Source organism: Natrix helvetica, assembly GCF_964273705.1.
Source record: "Natrix helvetica genome assembly, chromosome: 12".
Taxonomy (NCBI): Eukaryota; Metazoa; Chordata; class Lepidosauria; order Squamata; family Natricidae; genus Natrix; species Natrix helvetica.
Genome location: NC_138556.1, coordinates 11,074,279 through 11,091,099, shown reverse-complemented (window position 1 = coordinate 11,091,099; position 16,821 = coordinate 11,074,279). Strand labels below are relative to the sequence as shown.

General features: G+C 43.4%; 1 protein-coding gene across 2 annotated transcripts in view; it reads left to right on the top strand.

Annotated features, from left to right (window-relative positions):
• MFGE8 (milk fat globule EGF and factor V/VIII domain containing) overlaps nucleotides 1-10,956 on the top strand; it is a 34,916-nt gene extending 23,960 nt beyond the window's left edge. Inside the window, exons 7-10 of one of the 2 annotated variants that reach the window (XM_081964552.1) lie at nucleotides 2,742-2,886; nucleotides 4,657-4,841; nucleotides 6,793-6,948; nucleotides 9,726-10,956. In XM_081964552.1, the coding sequence (XP_081820678.1) occupies nucleotides 2,742-2,886; nucleotides 4,657-4,841; nucleotides 6,793-6,948; nucleotides 9,726-9,869 (630 nt within the window). In that variant the 3' untranslated portion in view covers nucleotides 9,870-10,956. Of the gene's footprint in view, nucleotides 1-2,741; nucleotides 2,887-4,638; nucleotides 4,842-6,792; nucleotides 6,949-9,725 lie in introns of both variants that reach the window. The other variant, XM_081964553.1, reaches the window with a different exon arrangement.
• Nucleotides 10,957-16,821: the final 5,865 nt, after the last annotated feature.

Here is a 16,821-nt window from a genome sequence, read left to right as displayed (position 1 = left end):
GACTTGACCTCATTCTAAAAAAAATAAATAAAAATGGCTAAGTTACTCTCCAAGTCCCTGCATTAATGAGCAATCAGAATTGGTGAAACTGTTAGTAAAAGCCGTCATCTGAATTTTCCAGCATCATGTTTACTCAGGACTAAGTTTTACTAAATCAACCAAAATTTGTTGATCTAGTTAAACTAACCAGGCTGTTACATCCTTGTTCCCTTGTTCAATATTACAAAGAAAAGTCTTTTTTTTCTTGAGCTGAATGCTAAACAGAGCATATTTAGAGCATTTAAATAAAGAGCCGTGGTAGTGGAGTGGTCAGAATGCAGTACTGCAGGCTACTTCTGCTGACTGCTGATTACCAGCAGTTTGGCAGTTCGAATCTCGCCAGGCTCAAGGTTGACTCAGCCTTCCCTCCTTCCGAGGTGGGTAAAATGAGGACCCAGATTGTTGGGGGCAATAGGGCTGACTCTGTAAACCGCTTAGAGAGGGCTGTAAAGCACTGTGAAGTGGCATATAAGTCTATGTGCTATTGCTATTGCTAAATATTAAAATCCCACATGCTGTAACTGGGTTTAGCTAGTTTTTATTTTACTTATTAAATTTATATGCTGCCCATCTCACTATCCCACTGGACAGCTTACAGTGCAATAAAAACATAAATTTATTAAAATCACAAGAGTTTAATAATGACTAAAAACCAAGAACATGAACGGTTTTGTTTAGTTTCATATAATTTGACTTACTTTTTACCAACATTTCACAAAATATATTAATTTTGACAAAAGGGATTAAAGTAGGATGGGCGCAGAAGCTTCTGTTATTAATGGATTGAATGTATATAAAATGGTATATCGTATCTTTTAATGGGGAATCTAACAAATGAATATTGTTTTACTTTGATTCATCGGCCAGTTACAGGAGTGGTGTGGTGGAGCCTCACAATCAAGAGGCTGTGAGTTCAATCCTAGGTAGCAGCAGATATTTCTCTCTCTCTGGGCATAAAGAGAAAACATCTGCTGTGAAGTATAAGGTATTCTGTTGTGAGCAGAGGAGTGGAGGACTCTTCTTGTTAAATACCTCTGAACTCGCTCGATTGTATTAATGTCTGATATACAGTGTGGATTCCAGACAGACGAGCTGTATTCGAGAATTGGTCTGGCAAAGGTTTTGTATGCCCTAGTTTGCCATACAATGTTACCGAAGAAGCAGCTTTTGATTTCTCTTGAATTGGATGGGCAAGTTCATTTAAGTAAAGGCGGTATTGAGTATCTGTTCTGCAAGAAAAGTAGATAGCAAGATATCATGCTTGCTATTCAACCTAGGGAAAGTGGGAGCTGTTAGATATTTGGTTAGTATACACAGATCTCCTTGGAATCCAAGTTTTGTCTTTCTATGAGACAGGCATCCTATCTCAAGACTGAAGATGGTAAATGGATACCATACACATCTTTAGGTAAAGGTATCCCTCGGACATATGTGCTAGTCATTCCCGACTCTGGGGGGCGGTGCTCATCTCCATTTCAAAGCATAAGAGCCAGCGCTGTCCAAAGATGTCTCCATGGTCATGTGGCCGGCATGATTAGATGCCAAAGGCATACAGAACGCTGCTACCTTCCTACCAAAGGTGGTTCCTGTTTTTCTACTTGCATTTTTCCATGTTTTCGAACTTCTAGGTCTAACATCTTTGGAGTGGCCAAACTTTTGCTCTGAAGAACTTTGATTGCAGCACTTCCATTGTGTTTTTATGGCATAGATGCCCACTTCTGTTGTATGTAACATCTTGAGTTTGTTTTAGCTTTGAAAAGCTAGGCGGGGTAGGAGGGATTGGCTCCCCCTTTTGGTGAAAAAAAAAAAGCTTGATGCCAGCAGTGCTACATAGAAAATTTCATTATGATGCCCTTCCAAGAATCCTTGTGATCAAAAAGCACTCCTAGATGTTTCAAAATATGGATCTCCTCAATCTTGTTGGCCTGTATGATCCAGGTTCTTGGTTTAGTTCTTTTCTCAAACCCCTCCTTCATATTCTTTGATATATTATAACAAGTGTGAGTTAGTTTTGCTTACTGTAGTTCTGGGGTGTCGAACTTGATTTCATTGAGGGCCGCATCAGGGTTATATTTGACATTGGGGGCCTGGTGGGCATGGCCACGGTGGGTGTGGACAGCTCGACATCACTCGTGTCAGGGGCTCCTGTGGTGGCCCGAGCACTCTGCCAGCGAAAACGGAGACCCGAGCTCCGTTTTCACTGGCAGCGGGCTGCAGGAGGCCATCGCAGCTGAAAACGGCAGCTCCCCCCTCCTGAGCTCCGTTTTCACTGGCAGGCGCATAATGGGCTGGTCCTTCACTGTTTCCAGGGCAACCCAGCAGGCCAGCTCTAAGTACCCTAAAGTAGCCTTTAGTTTGACATCCCTGCTGTAGAGGATAATAGCTTCTATGGGTTTTTTTGAGCCCAAATGGGCTTTAGGAACTTAAATTAGTCTGCATCTAAATTGTCAACCCATGTTCCTGTCATACTTACTCTGAAAAGTTGACTTAAAAGTATAAGTGGTTCAAGACAAATTATCCATGTGTCCAAAAATGGATCTGTATTCTCCTATCCCTAACCAAAGCTCCATAACCCAGCCTTTATGCTATAATTGTACAAGTATATATGGCAACACAGTGTCTCCAGGGCTGCGTAGCCTTGGAAAGGGATTCGCATTCCTACTCTTAAAGACACTTTTCGTTTTGTATTTTTCTTCCTGCAGATTTTCTCGGGCAATCAAGACAAATATAGCCCAGTGACCAACATGTTTAACTCTCCAATCATCGCCCAGTATTTCCGAATCCATCCAGGGACGTGCTATCGTGGCTGCACTCTGCGGTTTGAACTGATTGGCTGTGAAATGAATGGTAAATGCTTCCCATTGGTCTAATGAATTTGAGTGGAGGCACACAATCCCGCATGGATAATTGGGTAATGGGGCTTTGGTGCTTTTCCCATACAGTGTCCTTTTTTCTTAACTGGGGACTGAGCACAAGAAAGCTAAAGTGCTGACAGAAGATGATGGAAACCCCTGGAGAGGTTCTCCGCAATCAAAAACTTCATTTTGGACCTCTCCTACTTTCCAATAGCCCTTGAAAATTGGGCCTGTCCTGACACCAGGAGCACATGGGACAATTGACCAGCTTGGTGTATTAAAAAAAAAAATTAAAAGGGTGCCTGGGTGGTTTAAATTACCCCCCAGGAAAAGCAGAATTTTGCAAGCTGTGTAAATGATGTAGATGACCATGGCCAGCTTTTTTGCATAATTTGGGGCTCCACTCCAAAATTGGGGAAGGATAGAATGATGGACCATCTTGACTCTTTTAATTAGATGGTGACATATTGATGCAAAGAGGGGATGCTAAGTATTTTCTTTAGAAGACAAGTCTTCTGTATTTGACATTGCTCATCATTTGAAATGGGTACCTTTAGTTGAAGGATGGGACTTGCCACCATGGCTGAGTTAAAATAGAATGGGATGGGATAGGATAGGATAGGATAGAATTCTTTATTGGCCAAGTTTGATTGGACACACAAGGAATTTGTCTTTGGTGATTATGCTCTCAGTGTACATCATAGGGTACAATAAAATTAGGCTTCAGTGAACTTGACTTATGGCCCTGGGACCCTTTCTTGCTAACTGTGACGTCTCCATATTCCAGCGTATGGGGGCCTGGACCTGCTTTCAGATGGACAATCTCTAAGCATCCCAAGACATCGTGAAGCTGTCTCAGTCCCATCTCTTTGTCCTTAGTAGACTTCTAGGTAGAAAGTAGAGAGGCTCAAAAGACTTCATTTCAAAGCATCTTCTGATCTATCCTGTGTCATGTCCATTCCCAAGTGCCCAAGATAGGTCATTTTGCACTTGAAATAGTTTCACACTCCCAAATGTGAAGCTAAACAGTTAGTTTTTGTAGTTTTACTATAGCTTTTCGGCTGTTTTGACTGGGGGGCTGGTTATAAGAGGGGTGGTTATATGAATGTTATAAATAAAATGGGTTGAAATGAAACATTTGGAAGGCCTTTAGTAGAAAGGAAACGGTGGCTCAGTGGCTAAGATGCTGAGCTTGTCGATCAGAAGGGTTGGCAATTTGGTGGTTCAAAGCCCTAGCGTAATGGAGTGAGCTCCCGTTACTTGTCCCAGCTTCTGCCAACCTAGCAATTCGAAAGCATGTAAAAATCAATGGAACCACTTGCCTCCAGAAGTTGTGAATGCTTCAACACTGGAAGTTTTTAAGAAGATGATGGATATCCATTTGTCTGAAGTGGTGTAGGGTTTCCTGCCTAAGCAGGGGGTTGGACTAGAAGATCTCCAAGGTCCCTTCCAACTCTTGTTATTCTAAATATCCTTAATCTGGAGTGTAGAATTCTGGCAGGTTGTTGCTACCTAAATGCTAACCTGAAAACATCCTCTTATCTGCATCAGTGATCATCAAGACACCCTCTGGTGGTGGTTTCTATCTAAATGTCTCTTGTTGCTTTTAAAAATTGACCTTTCTCTTGGGGGACTTTTTGGGGGTGGGTGGGAGGGGGTTCTCCTTAATGCCACCATCCTTGGGAGAGTCTTCTTCCTTCCAGACTTTTGCCTTTCACTCTGTCTATAAATCGTTGTGTTACAGTGTATTTCAACACGGCAGGTTGCTCTGAACCACTGGGCATGAAGTCCCATCACATCTCCGACCGGCAGATCACAGCCTCCAGCGTGTACAAGACCTGGGGCATAAGTACAATGTCTTGGCTCCCTCACCTCGCCCGCCTTGATAACACTGGGAAATCCAATGCCTGGACTGCCCTCCACAAGAAGGCAGGCGAATGGCTTCAGGTATGTCCTTGCCAGAGGGCGATCTAAGCTGGGGTAAGAAGAGACGGCTTTAAATAGAATCTGTGGGGTAGGGCTGCTAAATGTGGTCCTTATTGTAACCATCCAGCTTCCTTGCATGTATTGGGGTCTGTCAAGCTTGGCTCCTCCAGCAGCCGAATTGGATAAGAAGGAGGCGTGGGAGTCAAGGCAATCTGAGAGCTCTGAGAAGGAAGAGAGAATGGAGCTGTCAGAGAGAGGGGAGGGGACGGGGAGCCTGGACCATCCATCAGTCCTTAGATGAAGAGTCAATAGTCCCCAGGTCTGGAGGTGGCAGATGAGGAAGAGGAGGAACAGCTGGGTCCAATGCCTGATGTGCAGATGCACAGAAGGCAGAGGAGAGGAGAGCAGTGGAAATCTGTGGGCTGATCCTTGGGAAGGAAGAGCCACCACTGCTAGCAAAGCCCTACCATAGCTCTGGGGATAAAAAGCAGGAGGCAGCGATGAATAGATGTGGCAGACAACTAATCTGAGTCCTAAAATAAAGAGTTGATCTTGGGGGTGATAACAAACAAGGCCTTTTACATTTGGCAGTCCCTTGATAGATTTAAAATACCTTCCTCGTCTTTCCAGCCTCAAATTCTTGGTCCAAACCGATTCGATTCATTCATACAATCGGTAAATCAAAGTGGATCCTTCTCAGCAGGTCTCCAATTATTATTTTGAAGTTTTTCAGGGCCTCTTTTCATTTCAAAGAACGTTGAGTTTGCAAAGCCTTTATGCCTTAGCACAAAAGGAAAGAGAGATGGGAGAGAAGCGAAGGATGCAAGCTCAGTCTGCATCAGCTTTTCCTTAGTTTTTAAAGGGTAATATTCCTCCTGATCCAACCCCCCCCCCCCACAAGCAACAACAACAACAAACAAACAAAACACAACCCACCCCTCTTGAATGTAGTTTAGGGTACTAAAGGTTTCCTATTGAGAATAGCTTCTTTAAAGTCCCATAGCTCTTATTCCCTTATGCTCTTCTGTTGCTCCCATCTCATTTAAAAAAAAATATTTTTCATATGTTATAATCATCTTTAAAAAATTAATAAATTTAATGTGCACAGTGCCTGATTGCCAATGATTCTAGACAGTTTTACTTTTTTTTAGTGAAAAAGTAACTCCTGGTTACCTTTTTTACTTTTTACACTCTGTAGCGATCTACTGCGGAATTCCTTTAAATTTGCACTTTTCAAATCTTTTATGACTCGCATATTAATGTGTGCACAGATAGTTCTCGACTTAGAGCCACAAAGTGAGCCCAAAATTTCTGTGGTTACGTGAGACATTTGTTAAGTGAGTTTCCCCCCATTTTTAGGACGTTTCTTGGCACAGTTGTTAGGTGAAGTTAAGTTAGTAAGTTAAAGTGAATCTGCTTCCCCATTAACTTTGCTTGTTCAAAGGTCGCAAAAGGTGATCCCAGGACCCCAGGACACTGCAACCGTCATAAATATGAACCCCTTGCCAAGTGTCTGAATTTTAATCACGTGACCACAGAGATGTGGCAATGGTCATAAGTTTGAAAAATGGTCACAAGTCACTTTTTTCAGTGCTGTTGTAACATGAAAGCTGTATTCCAATATTTGAAGGACTGCCACAAAGAAGAGGGGGCCAACTTATTTTCCAAAGCGCCAGAAGGCAGGACAAGAAACGATGGGAACTAATCAAGGAGAGAAGTAACCTGGAATTAAGGAGACGCTTCCTAACAGTGAGGACAATTAACCAGTGGAACAGCTTGCCACCAGAAGTTGTGGGAGCTTCGTCACTGGAGGTTTTTAAGACGAGACTGGACAGTCCCTTGTCTGAAACAGTATAGGGTCTCCTGCTTGAGCAGGGGGCTGGACTACAAGACCTCCAAAGGTCCCTTCCAGCTCTATTCTGATTGATTGATTTCCTTCTACCGGTGCAACTATTATGCTTGTTTTCTGCAGGTTGATCTTCAGAAACTGAAAAAAGTGACTGGGATCATAACACAGGGAGCACGAGATTTTGGATACATTCAATATGTCGCATCCTACAAAGTAGCCTACAGCAATAATGGAAAAACATGGACTTTTTACCGCGACAGCAGGACGAACAATACCAAGGTAGAATTGGGCAAAGTCTTTTTGTAGGATTGGGAGTCACTGCAGGGTCATTAATTAATTAATTAATTAATTAATTCATTCATTCATTCATTCATTCATTCATGTATGCAATCATTCATTCATCTTTTGACTTCATTTATCATTCATTCGTTCGTTCGTTCATTCATTCATTCATTCATTGATTCATTCATTCATCACAGGCTCAGTTTGCAAAAAAAATGGACAAAAACTTCTGTTAAAGTTATAACGTCCCCAACAGATATAAAGAAATGAAAACAGCTGATATCTAATAAGATACAACAACACCAGGATATTGTTAATTCATTCATAATCAAACTGTTCTTCACAGCACATTTTCTATGTTATGGAGTAGTTCTTAAGACTGTTCTATTAATGCTCTGCTGAAATCTTTTCTCTAGTTTCTCCAAAATTGTATTCCTCTGTGAAAGAACGGAGGGAGGAGAGGGGAGGGAGGGACAAAGGGAAGGAGAGAGGGAGGGAGGGAGGAAACAAAAGTTATGAAATGTAACCTCCAGCTTTCTTTTCAAGAAATAATTGCAATCTCCTAATCCCCATTCAGATATGATACTGAATCCTTTCTTTAAACCCTTAGCGTTTTCTTTTTTTCCTGTTTTGTTTGATTAAATTTTTCCTTGAAGATGTTTCACTTCTCCTCCAAGAAGCTTCTTCAGTCCTGAACTGTCAGAAGTGAAGAAGAAGCTTCCTGGGTGAGAAGTGAAACGTCTTCAAGGAAAAACCGAGAAAGTCCTATTGCCTTCTGAAAAAGCACCTTTGGGACAACCATGACCAGGATGACTGAGAATCTCCATAGACTTCTTCAAAGCTTTCTTCTTGCCCTCTAGCATCAAAGTGCCAGTGATTTTTTTTGTCACACCAGGTGGCAGCACTTAATCTAGAAAATAGCTAAATGGGGTCAGATCTGCTTAGTACTATTAGGAAAGTAGACTATCAGGAAATCCAAGGACAGTGAACCAGATGAGGGTGTTTTAAAAACATCCCGAAAGAAGCCAGTAATGAATTATTTCTACAGTGTTCCCAAGAAAGCAACAGAGTCACTTGGAATTAAATATAATTTGAAGAGACTTGACTTTCATTAACATTCCCCCCCCCTTTTTTTTACCGGTGTTGCTTGCCTGTGGTTTCCCATGCTAAAAATATCTGGACTCAGTCTATGAATATAAGGCAGGGGTGTCCAAACTTGGGAACTTTAAGACTTGTGGACTTCAACTCTCAGAATTCCCCAGCCAGCATGGCTGGCTGTGGAATTCTGGGAGTTGAAGTCCACAAGTCTTAAAGTTCCCAAGTTTGGACACCCCTGATATAAGGCATCATAAGAAGAAGTAAAATGTCTCTCTCAGGCAGAAGAAATATGTTTCTACCCTGTTTCCCCGAAAATAAGACCTCCCCGGATAATAAGCCCAATTGAGCTTTTGAGCGCATGAGCTAAAAGAAACCCTCCCTGAAAATATTGCAACACGGCAGCAGCCCTGACGTGATCATGCTCTCCGCCTCCTGCACCTCAAAAATAATAAGACCCCCCCGAAAATAAGGCCCAGTGCTTATTTCTCAGGTGGAGGTGTCAAAAGAAAGTAAGACCCTGTCTTATTTTGGGGAAAACATGGTAGCTTGGATTTTTTTTTGCACTTTCCCAGACAAATTTAATTTGGTTATCTCAATCCACATACTCCGGTAGCCCTCAACTTAGGACTGCAATTATTACTTCCTATTTTATTTATTAAATGGGTTTGCAACCCATCTCTCTGCAAGGTGAGCCCACAATTTCTGTTGCTGAGCAAGAGAGTGGGTAAGTAAGCTTTGCCGCTATCTTGGCCAAAGTTGTTTAGTGAAGGATGGTGAGAATTTCAGATCTTTGCTAAACGTCTATAGAGAGCCTCAGTCATCCAGGTTGGGGTTGTCCCAAAGCTGCTTTTTTTCCCCCAAGAGGCTACTAGACTTTCTGTGTTTTCTGTGAAGACGTTTTGCTTCTCATCCAAGAAGCTTCTTCGGCTTTGACTGGATGGTGGGGAATGGAAGGATTGGTACTCCTTGCAGACAGCGGGTCATTTGCATCCTTTTGAGAGAGTCATTGAGGCCAGTTGGAAGTTTATCTGCATCCTTAGGGCCACCTGAGTAGGGCAAATGGTTCCTGTAGTCCTCAATTTTTTTTTCTGGACATCTGTTCATCCTCCCACACCCTTCGAACGGGGTTTCATCCCAAAGGGCAGGGCTAAAGGTCTATGGCAGGGGTTGGCAACCTTAAACACTCAAAGAGCCACAAAGGTCCTAACCCGAAGCCCCCCATTCAGTTCTGGAGCCAACTGGAAGTCCAATTCCCCCACCATAGAGTCTCCTCCTAGCAAGGTTCCTTTTTCCCCTACCTGTCCTAACTTAAAGCCCTATTAGTTGTGGAGCCAACGTCAACAGGGAGCCACAGCAGAGGGATGAAGGAGCCACATGCGGCTCCAGAGCCACAGATTGCCAACCCCTGGTCTATGGAGATTCTCAGTCATCCAGGTCATGGTTGTCCCCAAAGGATGCAAAGGACCAGCTGCCTGCAAGGAGTATCAATCCTTCCATGCCCCACCATCCAGTCGGAGCTGAAGAAGCTTCTTTGGATGAGAAGCGAAACGTCTTCAAAGAAAAAAACCAGAAAGTCCAGTTGCCTCTTGAAAAAAAAGAAAAGCACCTTTAGGAGACCTTTGCTCACTTCCTAAAAATTAACCTCTTCTTTTCTCCTCCTTCCCCTCTCCACATAGATATTCCAAGGCAACCATGACAACAACTCTCACAAGAAGAACATGTTTGATGAGCCCTTCTATGCCCGCTATGTGCGTATCTACCCCGAGGCTTGGCATAACCGCATCACATTGCGAATGGAACTTCTGGGATGCGACGAGTAGATGGTTCGACCCTAGGAGAGATGGTGCCAAGAATCGGACGGCTCCACATTTCCCCACGGATGCTCTCCCCTCCCCTCCCCAAGATCCCATGGGGCTTACAATCTCCAGCATCCTCTCCTCCATCTTTCATTTTTGCACCGTTCGTAAGAATGTCCCATCTTTCTGGGCATTGCCAAACTTTTAGAGGTGACACCAGGAGCTGGTGAAAGAATGAATTTTAGTAGGTCCTTTTCTGCCCCTTCTTGCTTTCTCCAATTATGTGGCTGGCTCTTTGAGGCATGGTTGCCCAGTCCGGATGACCGTGGTATGACCTCCTCAATGGGTCCCCAATACTGCACTTTAAGGACCTTATTCTGTGGCAGACTATGTTTTTAAGGTCCTGCCATGTTTTGGGTTCTCCTGGAGCATGACCATACACTGTAGATTTAAGTGAGTTTAGCAGTCATTCCTTCTCTCTAAGGCATCCCCCAAACTATAATTTGGGGAAACTTTTTGAGCTCTGTAGCAGAGATCCTTCCTTCCTCTAGAAATCACAGTTCCCAGGATTTTAGGTTTTTAGACAGCTGGTGTGCATTTTATGGAACAGGTAGTTTTGCCACGCCGGTTTTGAAAATTAAATAGATGCGCCCAGTTTTGTGTATATATATTGTTCCACTCCGGTTGCTGAGGGAGAATAAGTCATCTTTGCTAATGCTTCTCCTGCCTGAGGAATGTACATCACAATTCGCTCAGCTCCAGCCAATTCCCAACTGTGTTTCTATTTAACTTTGCCACCATGAGAGCTAGAAACTTGATTTCTTTTTTGTTTTTAGCCACGAGAATGAGATTTCTCACTTGGCATGGATCCTGCTGTTTTCTCTTCTTTAGCTTCCCGCCCAGACTCTTCTGAAGGCACTCCATCCCTTCCTGCCCCCAAGTACACAGGCATTTTACTGACTGGAAGAACTGAAGTGTTTTTCTCCCTCCCCTCTCTACCCTGGTCCCAGCTGCCACCAAGGATTCCACACCGTCATGTCAGCTCCATGCTTGGCAGAGACGCTAAGAAAAAACAGAATTTTCTGGAGGGGAAGAAAAACATGTTTTTTTTTTTTAAAAAAAGAAAAAACGCGAATAGATGCGGACTGTTCTTTTGGCAGGGCTGAGGGAGGGGAAGGCTGGGACATATGTCTTTCTGTAGTCGGTGGCTGGCTTTGGGGTGGAGTGGGGAGAAATGAGGATGTGGGTTCTGGAAGCAATTAACCCCAGAGCAAAGGAAATCCAAAGTTGTAAGCAATTCTGATGACGGCTGTGACTTCGCGATGGGATGCAGTGTTAAAGAAGGACGGGCAATATTAAAACAAGGTCTCTGCTTTCTGATGTCTCTTTCCATGTATAGAACTCAGAAAGAACTTTAAGAAAAGCTTTTTTTTTTAAAAAAAAGAAAGAACCAACAGAGGGGGGGGGGCGAGGGATCTGGGGTGGTACAAATGAAAAGGCATCTTCCTAGACTGGTTACTTTCAGGAGACTCCGAGAAACCCTTTGAAACTTTTTTCCAAGTTTTGTGTCTCTGGAAATTCAAGCTATGTAAGCGATGGTCAGTTCCATCCCCGTTTAGTGTTCTGTCAGGCTAAGTTTGAAGAAAACTGCCCAATGTCTCCCCTTATCAAGGCACAAAGCAGATGGAAATGGCAAGAAGCCGCAGTATGGCATATCCACATTTTGAAAGCAATAGGACTAGCAATAGCACTTAGACTTATATACTGCTTCCCGGGGCTTTACAGCCCTTTCTAAGCGGTTTACAGAGTCAGTTATTGCTGGGTCCTCATTTTCCCCATCTCAGAAGGATGGAAGGCTGAGTCAACCTTGAGCCGGTCAGTATCAAACTCCTGGCAGTGGGCAGAGTTAATCTGCAACAGCAATAGCACTTATATACCACTTCACAGTGCTTTACAGCCCTCTCTAAGAAGTTTGCATAGCCTTTTGCCCCCAACAGTCTGGGTCCTCATGGCTCAAAGCCCAGGTGAGGATGTTGATATCCATTCAGTCACAAATTTACTTCTCAGAGCAGCAGATTGCTTCCTTCTTAAGTTTCTGTTTCAGTTCTCTGTACAGATTCACATCTGTTTAAGCTCGCATTGGCTGACTTAGTTGCTGTGCCTATTCATTGGCTGACCTTGTTCCCATTAAGCTCGCATTGGCTGACTTAGTTGCTGTGCCTATTCATTGGCTGACCTTGTTCCCATGTCTCTCCCGTTCATGAATATTTTAACAGCAGTTGTGTCACGTGTCTTCACGTTCTGATCTGATGGCTTTCCAGGCCTACCTTGATCTTCCATCCACCCAGTACTTTTAAACAGCTTCCATTGTACACTTTAAGGCAGTGTACAACATTATTGAATCATTTCATGAAAGCCAAATCAATAGCACCACATCAACAAATGCTATGAATTAAAAAAAATGTCATAAAGTTTGAATAACCCGGCCATTATCACCTCCCACATTTATACTAAAGGTGTGGAACTTCTCACTCTTCTATCCCTGTATGGATTAAGCTATTAATAGCAATAACACTTAGACATATACCGCTTTACAGCCCTCTCTAAGTGTTTGACAGAGTCAGCCTCTTGCCCCCAACAATCTGGGTCCTCATTTTACCAACCTCAGAAGGATGGAAGGCTGAGTCAACCTTGTGCTGGTTAAGATCGAATTGTTGGCAGTCGGCAGAATTAGCCTGCAATATTGCATTGTAACCATTTTGCCCCTAGGCCTCTCTTAAATTAAACCATAATATGGTCGATGCATTGGGGTGCAGCATATTATGAGAATAAAAACATCAAGAGGTATTGATCCTCTTTTTGGTGAAGGCATTTAAGCAGGACTTGACTAACCATTGGTCACTGATCCCTTATAGTTAAGATTCTTCTGTTGAGAAGGTGTGAACCTCAACGCTGCACATTCAACAATTCCCTGGAGTATTTCAGCAAAGGGCAGCACACCTTGTGCTCTTCTCCACACAATAAAGTCACAAAGGTACACCAAGAAATTCTGACAATTTACTGTAGGGCCATTCTCTCTTCTTTTTTCGATATTTGGTTTTCTTTTTAAACTAGGACAATTGAACTGTTGAGGCTTCAAAGGAGCCAAGCAGAGAATGTCAGTACAGGGAACAAATCCAATGTACAAGAAGTAGCAAAGGGGGGGGGGCAGATGGAGTTCAGGAGGAAGAAGCGAGTGAGTGAATTGTCCTTGGGTGGGGAATGTGTAAGAGTACAGTAGAAGCATCTTCTTCTCCAGATTATCTTCAGGGGGTTTTGGGGTGGTGCAGGGTAGAAGCGAGGCAGTCTTGCCATGCCGGAAGATGCTCAGAATAGATATTTATGCAATGGAGAAACCTCGTAGCAAGGTAAGCACCGATAGGTACTTGGAGTTAATAGCAAACTGTTTATTTGAAGAACAATCCAAACAAATTCACGGTTGAGAGACTTTGGAAGAATGCTATGGGAACCAATAAACTCCACCCAGCCATGTCTGCTAATCCCTTTTTACTTTTCCAGTGATCAAAATATTGAATTTCCCCAACTCCCCCCTCCCCTTTCTGTTTATCTTTCGTATTCTTTTTCCTAAGCAAAGGCCACTGTCTTCTTTCCAAGTGTAACTTAATAGCATCACTGAAAAATCCTTTTCTTAGTATCTCTGCCAGATGCACTGCAGATCTCCAGGGGATTAAACCCTTCGCTGGAGACAGTTCAGGGCTTAAGAGTGCTTTGATCTGGACCTCAAAATCTCTAGAAGCCAAAGCAACTACTAGCTGAATCTCCACTTCAGCCCTTCGGCCAAACCTAAAGGACCATATTGTGACCCAACCTGTTGTCTGAATCAAGCCTTTATGATGTTGGTAAATCGTTGACTAAGATGTGTGAATGCCAAGCAAACCATGGTTAGGTGGATGTGTGAACACCAATTCTTGCATTGACTGGTATATAAACTCTAGGCGAGACTTTTAGTACCTTGACTCTACAAGGAATTGCTGTGATGCTAAGCCATGCTCCTTCCCTGTTTCAGTTGTTTGCACTGTAGGAAGTCCGCACCCACCCCTCTCCTAGGAAAATGAAATATTCTAGGAAATATTAAAAAGGCAGAATATTATATTTCCCTGGATGAGAAATGGAGAAACATGTTTTTTTAAGGCAGGAAGCAGACACATTCTTAATAGCACCCACCCTCCTCAATAGCCCACAGCAGATGTCAGCACTTAAGAGATAAAGAGATAGCTAGGCCTATTCATAAGCAAATGCTCCCACCCAAGATCCAACAAAGGTAGGATTAGCCCTCGGCCATAATAGGAATTGCCCAAAGCCCCTTCATTACATCATCACCCAGCAAGATTAAACCTAGCTCCATGGGAGTCTGATGACCAATCAGAATACATTTCTTATACGGGAACAGGAAGTTCCAAGGCAGAGCCCAAGAGAGGGTATACATCTATCTCCCTCACTCACCCATGTGCCTTTTTTTTTTTTGCCCAGGATCTCAAACCATGTGGTCCTGTCCACCATTAAAACCATCTTTCCAAGCAGCCTCCATGTTTCCAGGGTCTTTCTCTCCATTTGGAACCGTACCCAGAAGGACGTTTCTTCCAACAGCACCATGAATAGAGAAAGGCTTCCAATTTCTGAACAAAATGGCATTTCCGATCCTCAGAATGGCTCTTAAAATTCTCCATCAATTTGTGGGAAATTTTCAACGCAAGCGCCGAATTGTGTTGTGCAAACTCCGACAACTACCCATTGCAATTTAGCATAACGCAAGCGGTGAAATTAGTTTGTGGTTCAGTGGGTTGCACAAAATTGGCCTGAGAAACCGCGATTAACGACATGTAAGCGTGTCGTGCGAATACACTCACCGAAGCGGAGTGCCTTTCAAAGCAAATCCGTCTTGTTCTCACGGTTTGTGGGCCATTAGAAAAGGGGCATCTTTCGGCCTATTGTTATTTCAAATCGTACTTTACTTCAAGGTTTTGTCATCTGGCCATGTTTCATGGTTGCTGCTCTCATTTGGGTTTGGGTCGTAGCCCATCTGGGAAGGAGCTCCTTCTCTCCCTGGGAAATTGGGAGGACCCCAGATCCAAACTATTCAATTGCAGCTCTTCCAGAATCAAAGGTTTTGAGGTGCTAGTCTCGGAGGGAGGATGGGGCGTTCTTAATTGCTCCACAGCTACTTATAAATACTGGGGCCCTGGATGCCGTCCGAGACAGGCACAGATATCATAAAAGTTGGTGCCAAGGTAGGAAAATGGCTCTACCAGCTGCTTTCACTCTCCCTACTCCTTCCATTCTCCCCACCCATGCTTCCATTCAGTCAGTCCCTCCCTCGCACCTCTGCTTCACAGTTGTAAATACAATTGTCAGCTCCTTAAACAAAACTCGGCATTTGGCAGATCGATTCAAGTTTCGTACACTTGCACATCTAATTCAATGCTTCGGGACAGCCTGTCACTCTTTCTCTCCACCTTTTTCTCACCTAGTGATCCAAAACGATACTTGGGAGAATGGCTTTATTTCTGCTTCTTTGAAAAAAAGTAAATACTGTTAACAGTTTGGCTTTCAGCAGAGGCGTTCTTTGATCAAGTTGGGTGCACTCATGAGCTTAGAGCTGATTTTCAGGATCTTTAATCCTCTATTTAAAACAGGCAAGACCTCATGACCGATGGGTGGTTGGAAAAGGGAGCTGTGAAGTCTACCCTTCCGATCTCCCCCTTGCCTTGAATGGACTGGATAAAGTTTGGTTTTGTCTATTGCAGTTTCCAGGTTTCTTGCAAATCTTATTCTATTCTATGAGAAATGTCACAGATATTTGAGAGGGATCTCTCTCTCTCTCTCTCTCTCTCTCTCTCTCTCTCTCTCTCTCTCTCTCTCTCTCTCTCTCTCTCTCTGTGTGTGTGTGTGTGTGTGTATGTGTGTTGCATTGCACTAAGCCGCAATGCATTTTGTTTGCTTTTGGCTCAGCATGAGTGGGAGCTACTTCGATATATTGGATGAACCAATTTTTTTGAAAAATCACGGGCTTAATGTGACTGTGAATTCAGCCAGCATGTATGCAGCGTTCTCTGAATAGATAGACAAGGTACTAAATAAATCCCTGATCTCCATCTTATTTATCTATTTTATCTATTTATTAATTTTTAAAATAACATCCATCTCTCTTATAAGGGGACTCTGGGATACGCTTAAATTTTCTTTGTGCTTTGAACCAGAAATATTTACATTTTTTTGTTTTATTCATTCTGACTTTAGTTTAAAGCTGACTCTCTGTCTTTCTCTCTCTGTGTGTCTGTCTCTCTCTGTCTCTCTCCCTCTCCCCGTCTCTCTCCCCCTCCCTGTCTCTCTCTGGCTCTCTCTTTCTCTCTCTCTCTCTCTCTGTATTGTGTGGCTCACAATACACTGACACTGATGTTTTCCAGACCATGGACCTAACAGGGAATGGCCTGTAACAAACTTTTCCTGGTAACCTCTGCCTTTTGCCACCAGCAAACCTTCCAACATCCCCCCCCCCCACTTTGTGGAGCAGAAACTGATAAAGTCTCCAGAATATCAAGGCAGGAAATAGATGGGAATCCTGTCTCTCTGTAGGTCGTGCCGCAGAGACAGACATTGTCTCTCACTCTTGCATATCAATCTGCTGGTTGTGCCAGGTGTCTGGAAGACAGCTGCAGCACCGGAAACACAAGGCTCTGGCCATCCTCTCTTCAAACAAGGAAATTCCTGGCCAGCGATATGGTGCCGAGCCAGAGCGAGATGCCCTGGAAAGACTCTCTCTGAAATCCATCATGAAAGCCGCTTCCTGAAAGGGAGCGAAAAGCCCACCATTTCCAATTTATGTTCACAAAAAACTTGGCGGAGGATGCTGTAGTAGGAGAAGAGGCCATGTAACTGTGCCCAGTAAACAAAGTGAAAATGTTCATATAGAATCAAG